The 15,760-nt window shown below is 34.4% G+C and overlaps 3 protein-coding genes across 4 annotated transcripts; 1 reads left to right on the forward strand and 2 right to left on the reverse strand.

Annotated features, from left to right (window-relative positions):
• Positions 1–2,413: 2,413 nt before the first annotated feature.
• Positions 2,414–4,308, reverse strand: LOC122294378 (transcription repressor OFP4-like). Its single transcript, XM_043103071.1, has one exon. It carries the CDS (start codon positions 4,073–4,075, stop codon positions 2,912–2,914), a length of 1,164 nt encoding a protein of 387 aa, XP_042959005.1. The 5' UTR covers positions 4,076–4,308; the 3' UTR covers positions 2,414–2,911.
• Positions 4,309–6,056: 1,748 nt separating this feature from the next.
• Positions 6,057–6,948, forward strand: LOC122293269 (transcription repressor OFP17-like). The gene has a single exon (XM_043101792.1). The coding sequence runs from the start codon at positions 6,202–6,204 to the stop codon at positions 6,745–6,747; it is 546 nt and encodes a 181-aa protein (XP_042957726.1). The 5' UTR covers positions 6,057–6,201; the 3' UTR covers positions 6,748–6,948.
• A 119-nt stretch (positions 6,949–7,067) lies between these two features.
• LOC122293268 (protein GRAVITROPIC IN THE LIGHT 1-like) lies at positions 7,068–9,912 on the reverse strand. Of its 2 annotated transcripts, none has more exons than XM_043101790.1 (2): positions 9,329–9,912; positions 7,068–8,732 (listed from the first exon to the last, which is right to left on the reverse strand). In XM_043101790.1, exons 1-2 carry the CDS (start codon positions 9,469–9,471, stop codon positions 7,361–7,363), a joined length of 1,515 nt encoding a protein of 504 aa, XP_042957724.1. In that variant the 5' UTR covers positions 9,472–9,912; the 3' UTR covers positions 7,068–7,360. The 2 variants fall into 2 exon arrangements, with proteins under 2 accessions (XP_042957724.1, XP_042957725.1); XM_043101791.1 differs by having other exon boundaries at positions 7,068–8,882; positions 9,329–9,468.
• Between the last annotated feature and the right edge of the window lie 5,848 nt (positions 9,913–15,760).

Consider the following 15,760-nt stretch of genomic DNA (forward strand, 5'->3'; position numbering starts at 1 on the left):
GTCTTTCTGTATGAAAAGAGACCTATCGAGTATGATGCATCACATGGTCGGGATCCCAGAAAACCATAAATATATATATACATATAGCTAGTTGGCTAACTTGATTTCTTTCATTTTTAATGTGGTCCTGATGCTTTGATCGTTTTCTTAGGCCTGGCATGTATGTGATTGCGTGGTGGTCCTTATTGCGAGAAGCTTATTGGATTTCCTTCTATGTGAATACTTGTCTACCGTCATCATCCTTTACAGAGTTTCCAACCCATTTCATGCCTAGCCATCTCTCTCTCTCTCTCTCGGCATTGTTTTTGAGCAGCAGCTTGTTTGCAAGGGTTAATGGTGATTTGTTTAAGCTGGTTTTATCAATTCTTCACTGCTTCATTTGCTCATATATTTGCCGAGAAGATACTAATCATTCAACTAAATTACCAGTTCCACTGTCGTTAACAGTAAACTGATTAGACGCAAAGGATCCTCGAACCTTTTTATTTTCATTTCCTTTTCAGCTTTATTCCATATTTTCTCGAACCTACTTTAATGGAAGGAATACATGGAAGCTTGAGAAGAAATACACATAGTTCACTCATCGACGAAAGATGCATGCCATTTAGCATTACAGAAGCCTTACAGAACTGTCAGATAAGAAAGAAAATAGTTCAAAGAAAGGAAGGAATTATATATGGGGAAGCAGCTCCACATGCATCCGCAACTTTGTTGTAAATACATGCTCGCAAGCTGCTTGCTTTTCCTGTCTTTCTATGTCCTTCCAAATAATTGCATGCAATTATTAAAAGGAGGCAAATGGGGATCCGCGCAAGCTTTTAGCATTAGTGCATACCTTTCATGGTTTTGCTCCACACATCAATATTATTTAGATGTGTTAATTACGTAAAAGTAATACTACATATAGTTATAGGGTGCATAAATACTATATAGTCCTTTTAAAAAAAAGGTAGAGTACTTTATTTCAAAAAAATTAATTTTTAAATCATGTATTTATTATTTTTTTAAGCGATTATGTAAGACTTAGACACTGCAACTATCATTCTTCATTATTGCATGGAGTACAATGAACACATAAATCAATTGCCTGCTTGCTAGCTAGCTGCAACTGCACGTACTCTTGTCTGTACAAATGCTACATGCCATCAAACGTCTACATGAACATTACCAAATTGACGTGGTTAATTATAAGAACACAAACCTGCAGCTTGTTAATGTTTAACAATAATTCTCACCTAAAGAAACCATTCATCGGTGGTCCTTTCCTCTAACTAGCTGTTACGTAGAGTTGGATCGAATGAGATCAATTAATAATAATTTTTATATTTTAAAAAGCTAGCGTCAGTAGTATTAATTGGTCCTCCACCATTTAAATTTACAACGCTGTATATATATACATAGCCTATCTATATATATTTAATTTGAATTATAATATAATCTTTGGTTGAAGAGAAGTGCTACAACTATAAAAAAAATGTATATATATACATATATTTCATAAAAATAATTAATTTACAAATTAACGTAACTTTATATGATACGCTATATCTATTTTATAATCAAAATAATTTTATAATCTTAAATACGTACCAAATTAAATAATATCAACTTGTCAGTTTATTTTTATAAAATTTCTTTGTAACTAAAACATTTCTCAAGAATATTGAAACCATTGTGATTGTCTGACTCTATTAATTTCCAGCACAAATTAACTTGTATATATAGATATATTAAGATGGCTCTATTAATAAGATTTTCACATTTAATGGTAAATAATTATTACATAAATGGCTTCCAAAGTAGACGGTTAACAGTTAGAAGAGACAATTCAAGTAGATAGGTAGCAGTTTTTTGTTGTTAATTATAAGCAGCCCAAGTACGTACGTTGTCTCTTGCTAGGTTAATACTAGCCTTGCATGCATTGACATGTTGGAATCCATAGGGAAATTATTACCTTTTTATTTCTGTTTGGAAGATCAAGATCATCATGAAATGTTATAGAGAGAATTAAGAAGATGAAATATTTTGAACTTTTAAAATTTCAAATTTTCTAGTATTTATTTATATGGAATTTTAAATTATTTTAACTGAATAACGTGAACAACAAGAAAAAGGTTTGGTTCCGAAAATTATATATGTTATAAATTTGGTATAGGATGATGGATGTTGTATTTAGAACTGAAATAAGTTACTTATGTTGCTTCTATTTAGGACATATGTCTTGATGACTGAATGGGGATGTAAGCACTAAAAATTTTATGTGCATTCATTTTTACATATTTTTTGTACACTCCATTCATGTGATTGGTTGCGTCACTTTTTTTAATATAAAATAACTGATTTAACCAATCATATTAGTGAAGTGCATAAAGAATATATATAAGTGATTGTATGTAACAAAATTTACTATATATTGCTCCAACCATTCAATCTTTTATGATATTAGATATTGCAGTCTGCAAACCTGCAGAGAAATTATAGAAAACAGTGATAATTTTGTGTCACGGATTGTTTATCTCATGACTTTAGAATATGTCTAAAAAAAAAAACAAAATTTGCCGTGCTCTACAAGGTTATAACCTGCATGGAGATATTCAGTTGTGGTCGAATCCAATGCATAGAAGTCCCCTCGACCACAAAAAATGTGGCATTCTATCATGAACAAAGTTGCAAGACCATTCAAGAAATATGCTACTTGATCGAGATTACTGCAAGATCAGAGAACCCAAAGAGATTTGAAATGGATGGTTGTCCCAGACAAGCAAACTATAATCACTAACCTATGGCAAAGACTGAAAATTTCTGCTTTATCTAAGATCTGAAATTCAGAGGAGGAAGAACAAGAAAGAGTGTAATTAAGTCGTGAAACTACCATTAAGATCGTATGCATTTTTTCATGATCTTTAGATCTTTACAAACGTAGGCTAGCCATATCAAACCAAATCTGTTCAAACGCCTTTACTATGAGATCGTGGTATTCATCCGAATTCAGTGAAAGGTAACAAGCAAGTAGGTCTTCCAAATCCTTTGATGCCCGGATGTTGTTTTCGACAATCATCTCCACCATTGAATCCCTGAAATCTGCCTCTGGATCCATTGACGATTTCTCAACTGCAACGCTCTCTGAGATGCTCCTATTCCTTGATGACAAGCCCTTTCTGGCATGAGCCTGAATCTTCCTGCTTGCAACAAGTCTTGGAGAATTGGTTCTAAGTCTAATACCTGTAGAAATAGCAGAAGACCTTCGAACACGAGGACTGGCTTTGTGCTCCTTTTGGGTTCTTATACTTCCCTTCTTGACTGTTTTGACAGATGGAGGACGGCGTTTTTGCATCTCCTCCAGTACTTTAGATGATGTACTTCTAAACCTAGTGACTTCATAGGTCTTATCATCAAATTTGGCTGGTTTGGTCAAAATTGGAGAAAGGCCCAGCTCTGAAATCGTGTGAAACTCTTCTATCTTCTTCACCTCCCCAGCAAAAGATTCGTTGGTCATGTCGAGGATAATGTCAGATGCTGAAGAACGAACTCTACAATTACAAGAGCTCGAACACGAGGGTAGCTCAGATGAATCGAGAGCAGCCAAGTTATCAGAATCTGTATCGGATAGAAGACGAGATTCATGGATGTTAGAGACATTGGAACTATCAGTAGGAGAGACAAAGTAAGTCGGAGATTGAATTGGACTCTGTTTAGTCCAAACTGAATCAAGCTTGGCATTACAGCTACAACCAGCAGAGACGGGGGCCATGACAGCTCCAGGAGAGGATTTGTGAACAGATTTTCTACTGTTTCTTCCCTTGGATGATCTTCTTGGTGGATCAAGGAAATGGGTTTCTGTGGATTTTGGGGGAGAAAGGTGGGGTTGTTTGTGTGATTCTGTGGTAGTCATTAAGGGTTGTTTTCTTTTAACTGGATGAGAGGATCTATGGTTCCTGCCTCTTCTGCTCATGTCTCTGAGCTTAAAAAACCAGGCGTTTGGCATGATATCTGACAATGTGAACCTGTGATTACCCATTAAAGATGGGAAACTCAATCTCTCAGAGGCTGGTTTGTGTTTTCCTGTATGCGACATTCGGCTCTTCTTTGAGTTTGGTAGGAGTAAGAGTGAAGACAACAAGAATAAAGAGCTACGAAGTTCGGTTTATAAAAGTTGAGGAAAAAGAAACTTGGGGTCCACTAGAAAAGTTCAGCATGAAAGGGAGGGAGCAGGAATGCCAATTAAGATGAGTTTCCTTCACTACAATCACTAGAAGCACAATTCCACAATACATCTTTTGTTTTGCATCACTTATTCTGCTTTGGTTTCTGCATGGTGATCTTATAAATTTGACACCAAGATGTAGAAGCTAGCAATTTTAAACAATAACGAGCAAGCAAACAAACCAAACTTTTTTATAATTGACTCCCTACTTCCATAGCAGCTTGCACTGTTGGTATCTTTTTTTAAGCATTATTGCGCATGAGACGCGCTAAGTAAATAAGAAAAATTACAAAATACTATCTTACAAATTGCCGTTATGTGAAATAGTACACCATATTTACCTTACAATAAAAAAATAAAACAAGTTGTACTGCCTAATGCATTACATCAAGCCATGTAAACAACTTCTGGTCTGAATGTAATTCTTTTTTTGTTTTATCTGAAGTGATAATAAGTGTAAGAAATGGCAATGATGATTCTAGTAACATGCAAGACCCAAATGTCCATGAAGTGCTCTATGTTCCCATAACTAATGCTGCATTGCCAGTATTATTCTATGCCTTTTTCAGACTGCTTAATGTCAAGGAGGTCCACACTGGACCTACCTAGTGCTGGGCATTCAGTAATTGGTCCCAGCCAGTGCAGCCGCACTCTCCAATAAGCAGACCTGAGGTTAGCAATCATAGCATATTCTGAGTCTTTAGGAATTTTCCACTTCAGTGCCTACAAAAGGGGCTTAAACTGGAAGAACTCAAAGACTTCTAGGGATGATTTGCTAGCAAGTTCCCTGCAAACTCAGGAAACTTCAAATCTGAAAAAGATGAATCTTACAAGTAAATTTTTTGCAATTTATAATTACCGACTCTGAAGAGTTTTCCCTAAAATCTTCTAGGAGAAACTTCAAAGAATGGCTGGGTCATGTTGATGGGCCCTGAAATTAAACCCATTAAAAAAGCCCTTAGTTTGATTATGGAGGCTGGATCTATTTAAAGTCACAACTCTATATTCTCCACGTGGCTTTAAATAAATCCATTTAAAGCCACGGGCAGATCTTAAAATATCCAATCCACAGAAGATGTCATACGTTAAAAGAAAAAATTTAATTGCAAATAGAAATATAACACGTGTATCATATTAACATGTATCAATTTAATATGATTGATTAAAAATAAATTTTATTAAAAATAATGTTAATTTAAATTTGAATCAATATTAATATACAGATTAGTACGCGATTTTATTTCTACGTAACAAAACTCTATATTAAATACATTTCTTAAATAATTGACCTGTAAAATCACATAAAAATGTGTGACATCAATCGTTGAAGTTAAAAGATGATAAAATCAAGAATGGAAAGTAACATTGATCTTTTGTGATGAATAGTTTTCATGATTTTAAAACAATGCACCTTATGAGAAATTCTATTATAAGCTGACATAGATAACACGTTAAGTAAAGTGTTTATATGATATAATTTGATTTAGTAGAAATTTTAAATTTTGAATTTTATAAATCAAATCTTATTATTGAAATGATGTGAATGATTTTGATTTGATAATAGAATGACTCAGTAATACCCTGTATAGAAGAAATTAACGTATGTCCAGGACGTGCCCCCAAATCCTACCGATCCACTATCAAAGTAACAAAAGTTCTCAACAAATGTACACGCAACAACTTAGCTGGAATCTCGCAAACACAGGAATTGACTTGCAATGAGGCATCCAACTCAACCTAGACGTGAAACCCACCAGCACCAGTTTGGTCTCTACTCTCCTTTAGTTATAAGTATTACAAACAACCTTAACCAACATCCTCTTAACAGCAATCTCTCCCTCTGACAAAAATTTTAAATTCCCTTTGCAAACTCTCCGTCATCCCAACTAAGCTTTGCTTTGAGGCAGCCCACCTCGCCTCACAAAGATATCAAAGGCAACAAAAACCACCACCCTGATCCATTCCTTCGACTCTACTCCACCTTCAAGTCATTAGAGATGAAAGTGAAAGCATTAGCTACCTTCAGATCCAAGCTTCTAAACCCATGCAAAAAATTCCTTCAAATCTTCAAAATTAGACTCAGGAAACTAGTCTTTGTAAGAGCTCTTCGAGTTCATGCTCGTCGTACCAAGGCAGAACGAAGTCCTCTAAAAAATAAAATAACTGCAGTACTAGCATGCTACCGCTCAATTTGGAAGTCGAAACAGATGGACAGAGTAAGGGAGCTTTCAAGCGTACCTAGAGAAGGAGGGCATGATGAAAAGCTCTTTCCTTCACCCATTACACCAGCTTACCCGAGGGCTACTGGGGCTGTCAAAAAGGAAGCTTCGGGTGATGAAGACGTGGAAGATGCATGCAGAAGTTTTCAGAACTACTTGGTAGAGATGATTGTTGAAGAAGGCAAAGTGAGGGACTTGATGGGTGTGGAGGAGCTTCTCAATTGCTGGAAGAATCTAAAGAGCCCAGTTTTCATTGATTTGGTTTGTAGATTCTATGGAGAACTATGCAAGGACTTGTTTTCCACTAAGGATTATGAAGCATAGTCCATAGTGATTCTTCAATTAGACTCACCACCGACCCCCTCCCCCTCTCAGCCTGCATATCTCTTCTCCTTTCTCCTCTTCTCTCTGATAAGTTGTATTTTTGTAGATCGGTGAATATAATTAAAAAATAATATTATTTACAAGATGGTAATCAGTAAGAGACAACAAGCTATTTTTCCATGCTGAATTAGATAGTTCACAGAGCCATATACTGATAGATAACAGACTAAATCAACGAAAGAAGCCTCACTTCCAAGTTGAATTGAGTTGTTCGGTAGGTTCCGATAAATTAATCACATTTGATGGCTTCAACTAGCAGATAAAAAAAAGAAATATAATGGCATCATTAAGATGATATCTATTTACAGTTCAGAAAGTAACTAAGAAGATCCTTGCAGCCTAAGTTGTTGATTATGAATAAATAAACTTTGAAGTACAAACTCTGAGATTGTATGTAAATTTGCACCATATGCTACAAGATACAGTTTCAAAAACTCCAATAACAGATTTCGACTACCTTAAGCAAATTGCCAGCATTTTGAAATAAGAGGTCACTAGGTTCTGGAATGTTAAAAATTAGTCCAAGCACCTCCATCCAGCATTTACCATGTGATTATCTCAGATCTGAAAGATACACCCGAGACCTCATGAATGACTCTCCAACTTTAAAACCAGGCATGACCATAAGCTCAACTGTGGGAATAGCTTGTTCTTGATCAGCCACAGTAGCACCTTCAAAACCCTCAACAGATTCCATATGAACATCTGAGAATTTGCTTCCTCTGTCAACAGTAAATATTTTTGCCTGAGGATCTATTGAGGCTGCAATGCCTTGTAAAACCCAGACCCACTTTGCCATCTTTGCAAATATGTGGTAGAACGGTGTCCTGGGATGCTTGCCACTCAATAAAAAAGCCCTGTGATCAAGATTTCCAAAGAATGACGCTTCCAACATTGGATGAACAACCAATAGATACTTTTTTCTGCAGAATTCAGCAAAATCTGAATTTGGAAATTCTGTAAGAGTGTCAATTGGATCGTCAAACCTCATAACAGCATCTACATTATAGGATTTAAATGCAATCCCCAAAAACATTATCCTCGCTATGTAGGCTTCAAATGCATACTTCTTGTGGGACCTTTTGGAAAAAACAACTGCATCTTCAATCGATTTCGCTGCCAGATCTAAATCCCAACCTGAAGCTTTCATCATGCTAATTAAAGGCTTTGCAAAATCATGGATGGACTTAGAAGTGGCTTTGAAAGCATCTTCCAAAGTTGTCATGCTCAAAACCCTTGCATTCTTCTTCTGCATACTTATTTGCCTGATCTTCTCAACCAGTCCCACATTTGCCAACTCCAACTCCTGAAGCTTTTGTTTCAAGCGAAGAATCTCAAAGTCTTTAGCATTGACTTGGGACTTCAAATCTTCCAACAGCATCTCACTAGATTCAATTTCCACTTGCAAGTGACTGCATGCAGAGGAATCAAGCTTAGCTTTGTTTGTGACTTTCCTCTCCTTGTATGCATGCTTAATCTTGCAAAGCACTTCAAGCTGAGACACAACAAGTTCATCAGCAGCCATAATTTTTTCTGGTTTATAGGGAATATGAGCTTCCTGAAGCTGAACATAAGCCAATTTCAGCGCTGAAACTTCGTCAAATAACTTCATAATCTCCCCGTCAGCACAGACATTGCTTCTTCCCAAAACTTCAACTGGCTGAGGATGAACCTTCTCTCCATAACATTCTGTCTCCTCAGTTGCATCGCTGCTATCCTCACCCAATGAGGAAGTATTGTTATTTGGGTTGTGGTAATTGTGATGGTGATGGTGGTAGTTTTTCTGGTTAGCATTTTCAGAGGAGATGACACCAATGGATCTCAATTTACAAACTTTTGCAAATTTGGACACAATTTCGGATATGTTTGAGGATGGTTTAGAGGGTCTTGTGGCGGCATGTTCCATTACATAAAGATCAAATACCCTAAAGTTGATAAAGACCAAATTAGGTGGGCTTCCAACTTCCAGGAGCAAATTTAAAACTAATATACTATGAAAGCGGGGGTACAAAATGTTAATAGCAACACAAATTGCCCCAAGAAGAAGCGGGATTCCCGGTAATGTGCCTTAAACCCTGTAGTTGTGGCAGGGAACAGACCATATAAAACAAAAATAAATAATTACAATTGGGTTTTAGTTAGCTCCCATTAATTAAGACTAAACTACTACAGAGAATAGAGACTGGAAAACTAGTAATTGAAGGGCTTGCCTTCGTGCGTAAACTCTCCTATATGATTACCAAATAACAGGCTGTTCATGATCAACCTTCAGCGTCAAGAGGCTTTAGCATCAAGATTCAAAAACAGAAGCACCTAAAACCCAGAGCCTTTTTTTTTTTGGTGGGGGGGCCGGGTGTACTATGGAACTAATTAAAGAAGCTCATGCCTTTGTACAAACACAAAGTAACAAAACGAAAGATCAAAGACATTTAGCAGCAACTGGCTTTAACATCAAGGTTCACTACAGGAAGAAGAAGGCACATAAATTTCTACCATGAAACAGTGAGCATGAGCTTCTTACCCGAAATACAATGCCGGGGTTGAGCGCAAACACAAGAAATGGAGCGAAAAGACGCGAGTTTCACAAACCCCAGAGAGAAAGAGACGGCGACAGCGAGTGAACCTTGGTGTCTCGGATCCACCACACAGCCAGCTAAACCACATACATTATGCAGTTGTAGAGCAGAACAGAGAGCAGTTGGACTAACGATAGCGACGACGTTTCAGCTTCAGCAGTTTGTAACGTGCATCCATCAACGCCAAAGTATTGAAAGTTTGGGATTGGGATTTGGGACTTGGCTCAAAGTGTAGTCGTTTTTTCAGTGCTAAACCCAAGTTGGCATTTTGTGTTTGAAACACTCGCTCTCTCTCTCTCTCTCTCTTCCCTCTCTCTCGGTGAGTGAAGAAAGCGACAGAGTGGAGACAGTACTTCTTGTGTTTTCTAGGTGTTTTCTAGGTAGGGGGACTTGGGACTTCGGGACTTGGGTGTGTAAACGCGTGAGGCTGAAAATATACTATTTTTCCACCATTCTGAATCTCTGATCAACTTTCTTTTTTTGGGAGAGAGAGATAGAGAGAGACAGAGAGAGGGGAGCCCTGAACCTGAACCCGAAGTTCGAAAACTGATTTTCGAATTATCTCTCGGTGTTATAAACTTTAAATAACAAATGCGTACGTAAATTACCAAAATTATGAATTTGTAAAAAAATCTCTGGATTTATCAAAATAATTTTTGCCATTTCTAGAAAAGCCATATATTTAAATCTTGTCATCCACTGTCTAACACATATCAATTGATGTCATGCAGTAGTTTTCGTACGATCACATGTCACATGAGGGACGGATTCCCTTTCCTCAAAGTCTTACGTAACCGTTATATTATTGGCTTTAGTCATGGAATATTAATTTGGATTATTTTCATATTATTATTATTTTTTAGTTATATTTTTATGCATTGGATTCGTTATTATTCACTTTAAACGTTTACTTAAATTAAAATAAGTTAAGTTCTTTATAAAGATTAATAAATTAAAATGATAGAATGAATTTTATGAAATTCATTTAAAATAAACTTAGATATATTTAAAAGTTAAAATGAGTTTATATAATAAAATAAGTTTAATTATATTTATAGGAAATTGAAAATGATTATGAGTCATGCGTGTAAAGAGATGTTAAGTTAAAAAAAGTTATGGGTCTCACGTGTTAAAAAGTTTTTAGTTAAGATAAATTTAATAATTTGAGAGTTAGATATTTAGATATTAAATTTTTCTTAAAATTAAATTCAACTAAATCCTACTTCCAAACGAGGTCATAGAGCATTCGCATTGGAGTCTATAAAATATAAAGGATTGTAAAATCTAACTGAAATGGGCTAAAATGTATGAGCATTGGATTATCTATTTATTTCCACTCTCCATTTTTTGCAAACTTAAGTTTGGTTTCGGTTAAAACATGATAGTATTGTTGATTGGATACTTTGTTTTTGTATGAACTAAGGTATTTGGAATAATTTTATTATGTTTAATAAATGTTTAAGTATTATGGAACAATGATGGTTATATTGTAATTTGGTAGAATTTATTTTGTATGTTGATTAATCATTAACTTCATTTTATTTTGGAATAAGATTAGATAAAAATGATTGTTACATAACATGCAATAGAATAATAAATATGACTTTGAATTTATAAAATATGACTTCTAAATAAAATAAAATAAAAAATAACATATATATTATATTTTTTTAATCATTTACTCAAACTTATAACTAATCCAATATAAAATGCACTTGAAATAAGCTAACTAAATTAGCTAGCATGCCTTCTTAAAATTTTATTAGAAATGTATCCAATCCAAGTCAATGCTCTAATAACATTAAAAAAACGTATTAATAAGGTACATTGAATTAATATATTTATTTAGTTTTACTAAGTTTTCATGTCAACGAGAAGCTGGCTAATGTCCCTGGATACTATAAAAATTCTCGAAATTTTCAAATTTTTTCATAATTTAATTTTTAAATATCATTTAAATATAAAATAAGTTTTAAAATATTTATTTCAACATAAGAATTAATACGACTTTTACAAATTTTTAAATAAAAATAATACTAAAAGGTTATATTCAAACAATTTTTAAATTTTATAATATTTTTATTTAATTTTTTTATTTATTTTTTTTAAAATTTATTAAAATATATTTACTTAAATCATTTCACTATTATTAACTCTTGATGAGGAAGAGAAAAGCAACCACCATGAGATTACTCTCATGTCGCGCGTCTTCTCTTATCCTAAAAAGATAAAATAAAAATATATTTACTCCTCGTTATAATTTTTTGTGAACGAATGGTTAAACTTTCATTGTTAACATGTTACACCATCTCAATACTAAAAAATGCAATGGATAATCATTTGTTAAAATGAGATATATGAATATCTATGTTTTCTCTTCGTCCATCTTAAAATTCGTGTTATTTGATGAAGATATGGTACTTATTAAGGGATGAATTATATTTATAAGCCATTGCAAAATACATGTAAGTGGATTTTTCTCCTTGAACCGAAGATCCGAAAGACAAGCTCAAACATAAAGCGTCGGGCCGATAAATGGCCCCTAAGCTCATTAGAGATCTCCACCCTTGTAGTAGAGGCCGATTTATGGCCATGATCACTTGGAAAATTCTCAAAACACAAAGAATAAAGGGACACATCACATCAATATCCTCCTATGATGCCTAACCTCAGACAGTACTATACCGGCAGGTAGGCGAAAAACTTGGAAAGCGCTTTATCTCCTTATAGGTAAAGGAGAAGGGGTCTAACCGTCTAAGAGCGTATACCCGTAGGATGGAAGGGATATAGAGTCAAGCTGCACTAATTGCACCACCTCAGAAGCCATACTACATTAAAGAAATTTAACTAAAAAAACTGTTAAAGGGATTCCCCTGACACAAGATATAGACAGTTGACTCCCAAAAACCTAGTATAAAAGTTAGTCCCAAGGTACGAAGAATGCTTACTGATCCTTATAGTCTCTTACATGAATTATTAAGAGGATACTAATTTAAACATCAGAAACTCTCCAACTTCTACTAAGGCCTCTAATTTTTTGTGTTTCCTCTGTATATGCAAACCCAAAATTGAAAATTTGAATCGTTGGAACCTGACCTAAAAGTATATAAAACACAACGTTAATAGTAGACCTTGTATATTAAAATTGATGTGGCAAGATTTAATTTTTAAGAAAAATTTAAAAATTTGGATCTTGCAAATCAAATCGTGTCATATCAACGATCTAAATAGTGTATTCTCCACTCTAACTTGTGAATAGAATGATTCTAATTAAGAATATAGCAGAAATTAAAGTATCATTTTTCAAAATGGGTGATGAAAATACAAATGATATGTTTTCTCATAAATATACATGGAAGTGTTTGTTGAGAAAACTAAAAGATAATCATTCTGTAATAAATAACATTCAACGCAATAATAAAAGAAGATGAGACTTATCATAGTAATTATGCTACTTGCAAGCTTGATGTGTCAACATAATATTTGTTGTGATAACTATTATACTTAAAAGAAAAAATTAAAACACCTATATTTTTTCTTGACTTCAAAATGCGCGGGATTTGTCAAAAAACTTGGCTGGTTGATTTCTTATACAATTTTGTTCTTAATATATGAATTTTATATCTTAATATCTTTTCGAGTTATAAAAATGCATTTTTTTATTCAATTTAAAATGAAGATTGTGAAACATGAACGTATGGTTTTCACGTGTGGACTCTAACCTTTCATGAGTTTGATCAGATCCACGTACGATTGTTCAACTGGGGCCTGGTCCGGAACCCGGATAACCGGATTCCGGTTCCGGATTTTCGGCCCGGATTGAATCTGGGCCAGAACCCGTATTGCAAAATCCGGACCTATCCGAACCCGGACCTATCCAGTTCGGATATGAGTTGTCTAACCCGAGTTCCGGTTTTAAAATCCGATACCCGGTTTATTTATCACCCCGTTTCTATTTTCTAGGGTTTTCCATTAGCTTCAGCCGCTGCCCCCCCTTCCTTTCATTTCATCTCTCTCTCTCTCTCTCTCTCTCTCTCTCTCTCTCTCTCTCTCTCTCTCTCTCTCTCTCTCTCTCTCTCTCTCTCTCTCTCTCTCTCTCTCTCTCTCTCTCTCTCTCTCTCTCTCGTGCCGAAACCTAGCTTCCTCTGCCGATCAAAGCGTCGTCTCTGTTTTGTGGTTGTCTTCGTCGTTGTCTCCTCGCTCTCTCTTCTCTCTATCTCTCTCACGCCGAAACCCTAGCCTCTGCTGATCAAAGCGTCATTTTCATCCACAGGTATTTCTTGTTCTCTGTTTATTTTTTTCTCTCATTGTTGATTTTGGGTTTGTTTTGATGAGAATGTTTGAATGTTTGAGGATTATTTTATGGGTTAGATTTGTAACTTTTTTATGAGTACCTTTGTTCTCTTTGTAATAGCGTGAAAATTTTTATGGGATTGCTTGTTTTGATCTGCATTTTGTTTTGGTTTGGAAGCTGTCGGATGGGGTTTTTATGGGTGTTTTGTTTTGTTTTGGTTTTTCTTTTTCCAGATTAGCAAATGATCCCAAATCAGTGGATACTGGTGGCTATCGGGGAGATCTAACAAAACCCCTTGATGTTTCAGATTTGCAAAGGGTTAGTACATATACTTCAATTGATGTTTCATTCATCTTTTTGGGCCTAGATTTCTAGAGAAACAAAACCCCTTGCAGGTTGACTAGCAACTGATTTTTTTGATAAAGGTTCTTAGCACATAATAGTAGTAGAATACGTATGATGTTTCTATGTACTTTTTACTCTAATTAAACTCTATTTTGAGCAACAAGGAACGTCTATACATATGATGAGTTTGGTATCCAACTTGAGTTGCTTCTAAGCATGAAAACTAAAGCTTTTCATCGAAGCCTATGGATCTAAGCCTCTGATTCTCCTAAACATTGTTGTTCAAAAGGGTATCGTTGATGCCTGGTAATTTTTGGTTCCATCGGTATGGTTCTCTTCCTCTATTTCTCATTTTTAGCAACTCGAGGAAGAAAGAAACTTTTTTGGCATATTTGGTGTGTTTATTCTTTGTTTTAGTTATTTTAATTTGGTGTTCTGATTGGATTTGCTGTGTTAGAACTTTGGTTGGTATGGATCCATGGGTCTTTGACTAGCCTTCTTTCTTTGTTCATTTTTTTTAAGTTTTTGATTAGGAAGTTTGGGTTGGATCTGGTTGCTTTGATGATTAGATTTTTGGATTTTCTTCCTTTAATTATCTGTGGGTATGTATGAAACATAAACGATTTTGTGTTTTTTTTTTTTTTTTGTTTTGGGGTCAGTTAGTATTCTCTGAATGGCAAATGGAAGATTCAACATTAGATGAGTTGATAATTTTACTATGAAGATTCAACTGGAGCAGTGAAGGAGATATGGCAGAGTATTGCAGAAACTCCACTGATTGGACTGAAGATGATCAATATACCAAATAATGTAATATGAAGTGAGTGGAATTATGTATTGCATGCATTTTATATTATAAATATTGAATTACTATTTTTTAGATGCATTTAATTAAAAAGATAATTAGTTTATATATAAAAAACTGTTTTTTAAAATTTTTTCTTGAAAAAAATTGTAATAGAATATAGGCTTTTAGATAAACATAAAAAAAAGGAAATAAAAGAAAAAGATTTTCAGCAATATATTTTTCTGAAAAATAAGGTAATAATATAGCTTCTGTTTAAAAAAAAAAAATAAGTACAACCTGAAATCTGAAATTCTAGGTTGTTAAAATCTGAATTCATCTAAATTTCGATCCGGGTCAAAACTCGTGTATATCCGATTTGGAATCTAATCTAAATTTAAAATCTGAATTCCGAGTAAGATATATTCAAATACCCAATCTAAAATTTCGATGAAGAGCCCTAAATCTAGGTACAGAAAAAGATCGAGGAAGCACGTGAACTTAAGAAAAGAGGAAAAAAAAAAAATGTTAATTTCATATCATTATTGTCTTGGGGAATGGGCACGCATAGAGCCAACTGCCAAAATAGGGAATTATTTAGGCCACCGCTGGCCTTTTTTTTTTTTTTTTTTAATCTTTATGATTAAGAAAAAGAAGTTTAATATTATTATAAATTTTTTTATATTTTTTTAAAATATTTAAAAATATTAAAAAATAATTTTAAAAAAATTAAAAAAAAAAAATTCTAGAGCCGGCCGGGAGCCACCAGCGGCTCTAGCATGACCCGCCAAACTAATAGAACAGTCTTAATTTTTACAGGTTATTATTTTCCGTCGTAATTATTGATGTGACATATTTTAAAAAATAATTATATATCTACTTCTTAAATAGATAGGCATTCAAAATGTGTTACGTTAATAGATATATCTGGAACAGTAATGTTAGTTGTGCGAT

This window comes from Carya illinoinensis, chromosome 14, assembly GCF_018687715.1.
Source record: "Carya illinoinensis cultivar Pawnee chromosome 14, C.illinoinensisPawnee_v1, whole genome shotgun sequence".
Classification (NCBI taxonomy): domain Eukaryota; kingdom Viridiplantae; phylum Streptophyta; class Magnoliopsida; order Fagales; family Juglandaceae; genus Carya; species Carya illinoinensis.

What these genes read in the sequence shown, in the direction of transcription:
- LOC122294378 (XM_043103071.1), bottom strand. Translation starts at nt 4,075, where the DNA reads ATGTCGCATACAGGAAAACACAAACCAGCCTCTGAGAGATTGAGTTTC.
- LOC122293269 (XM_043101792.1), top strand. Translation starts at nt 6,202, where the DNA reads ATGAAAGTGAAAGCATTAGCTACCTTCAGATCCAAGCTTCTAAACCCA.
- LOC122293268 (XM_043101790.1), bottom strand. Translation starts at nt 9,471, where the DNA reads ATGTGGTTTAGCTGGCTGTGTGGTGGATCCGAGACACCAAGGTTCACT. An exon ending in ACCCCGGCATTGTATTTCGG is followed by an intron (nt 8,733 to 9,328) that starts GTAAGAAGCTCA and finishes TATCAACTTTAG; the next exon opens with GGTATTTGATCTTTATGTAA.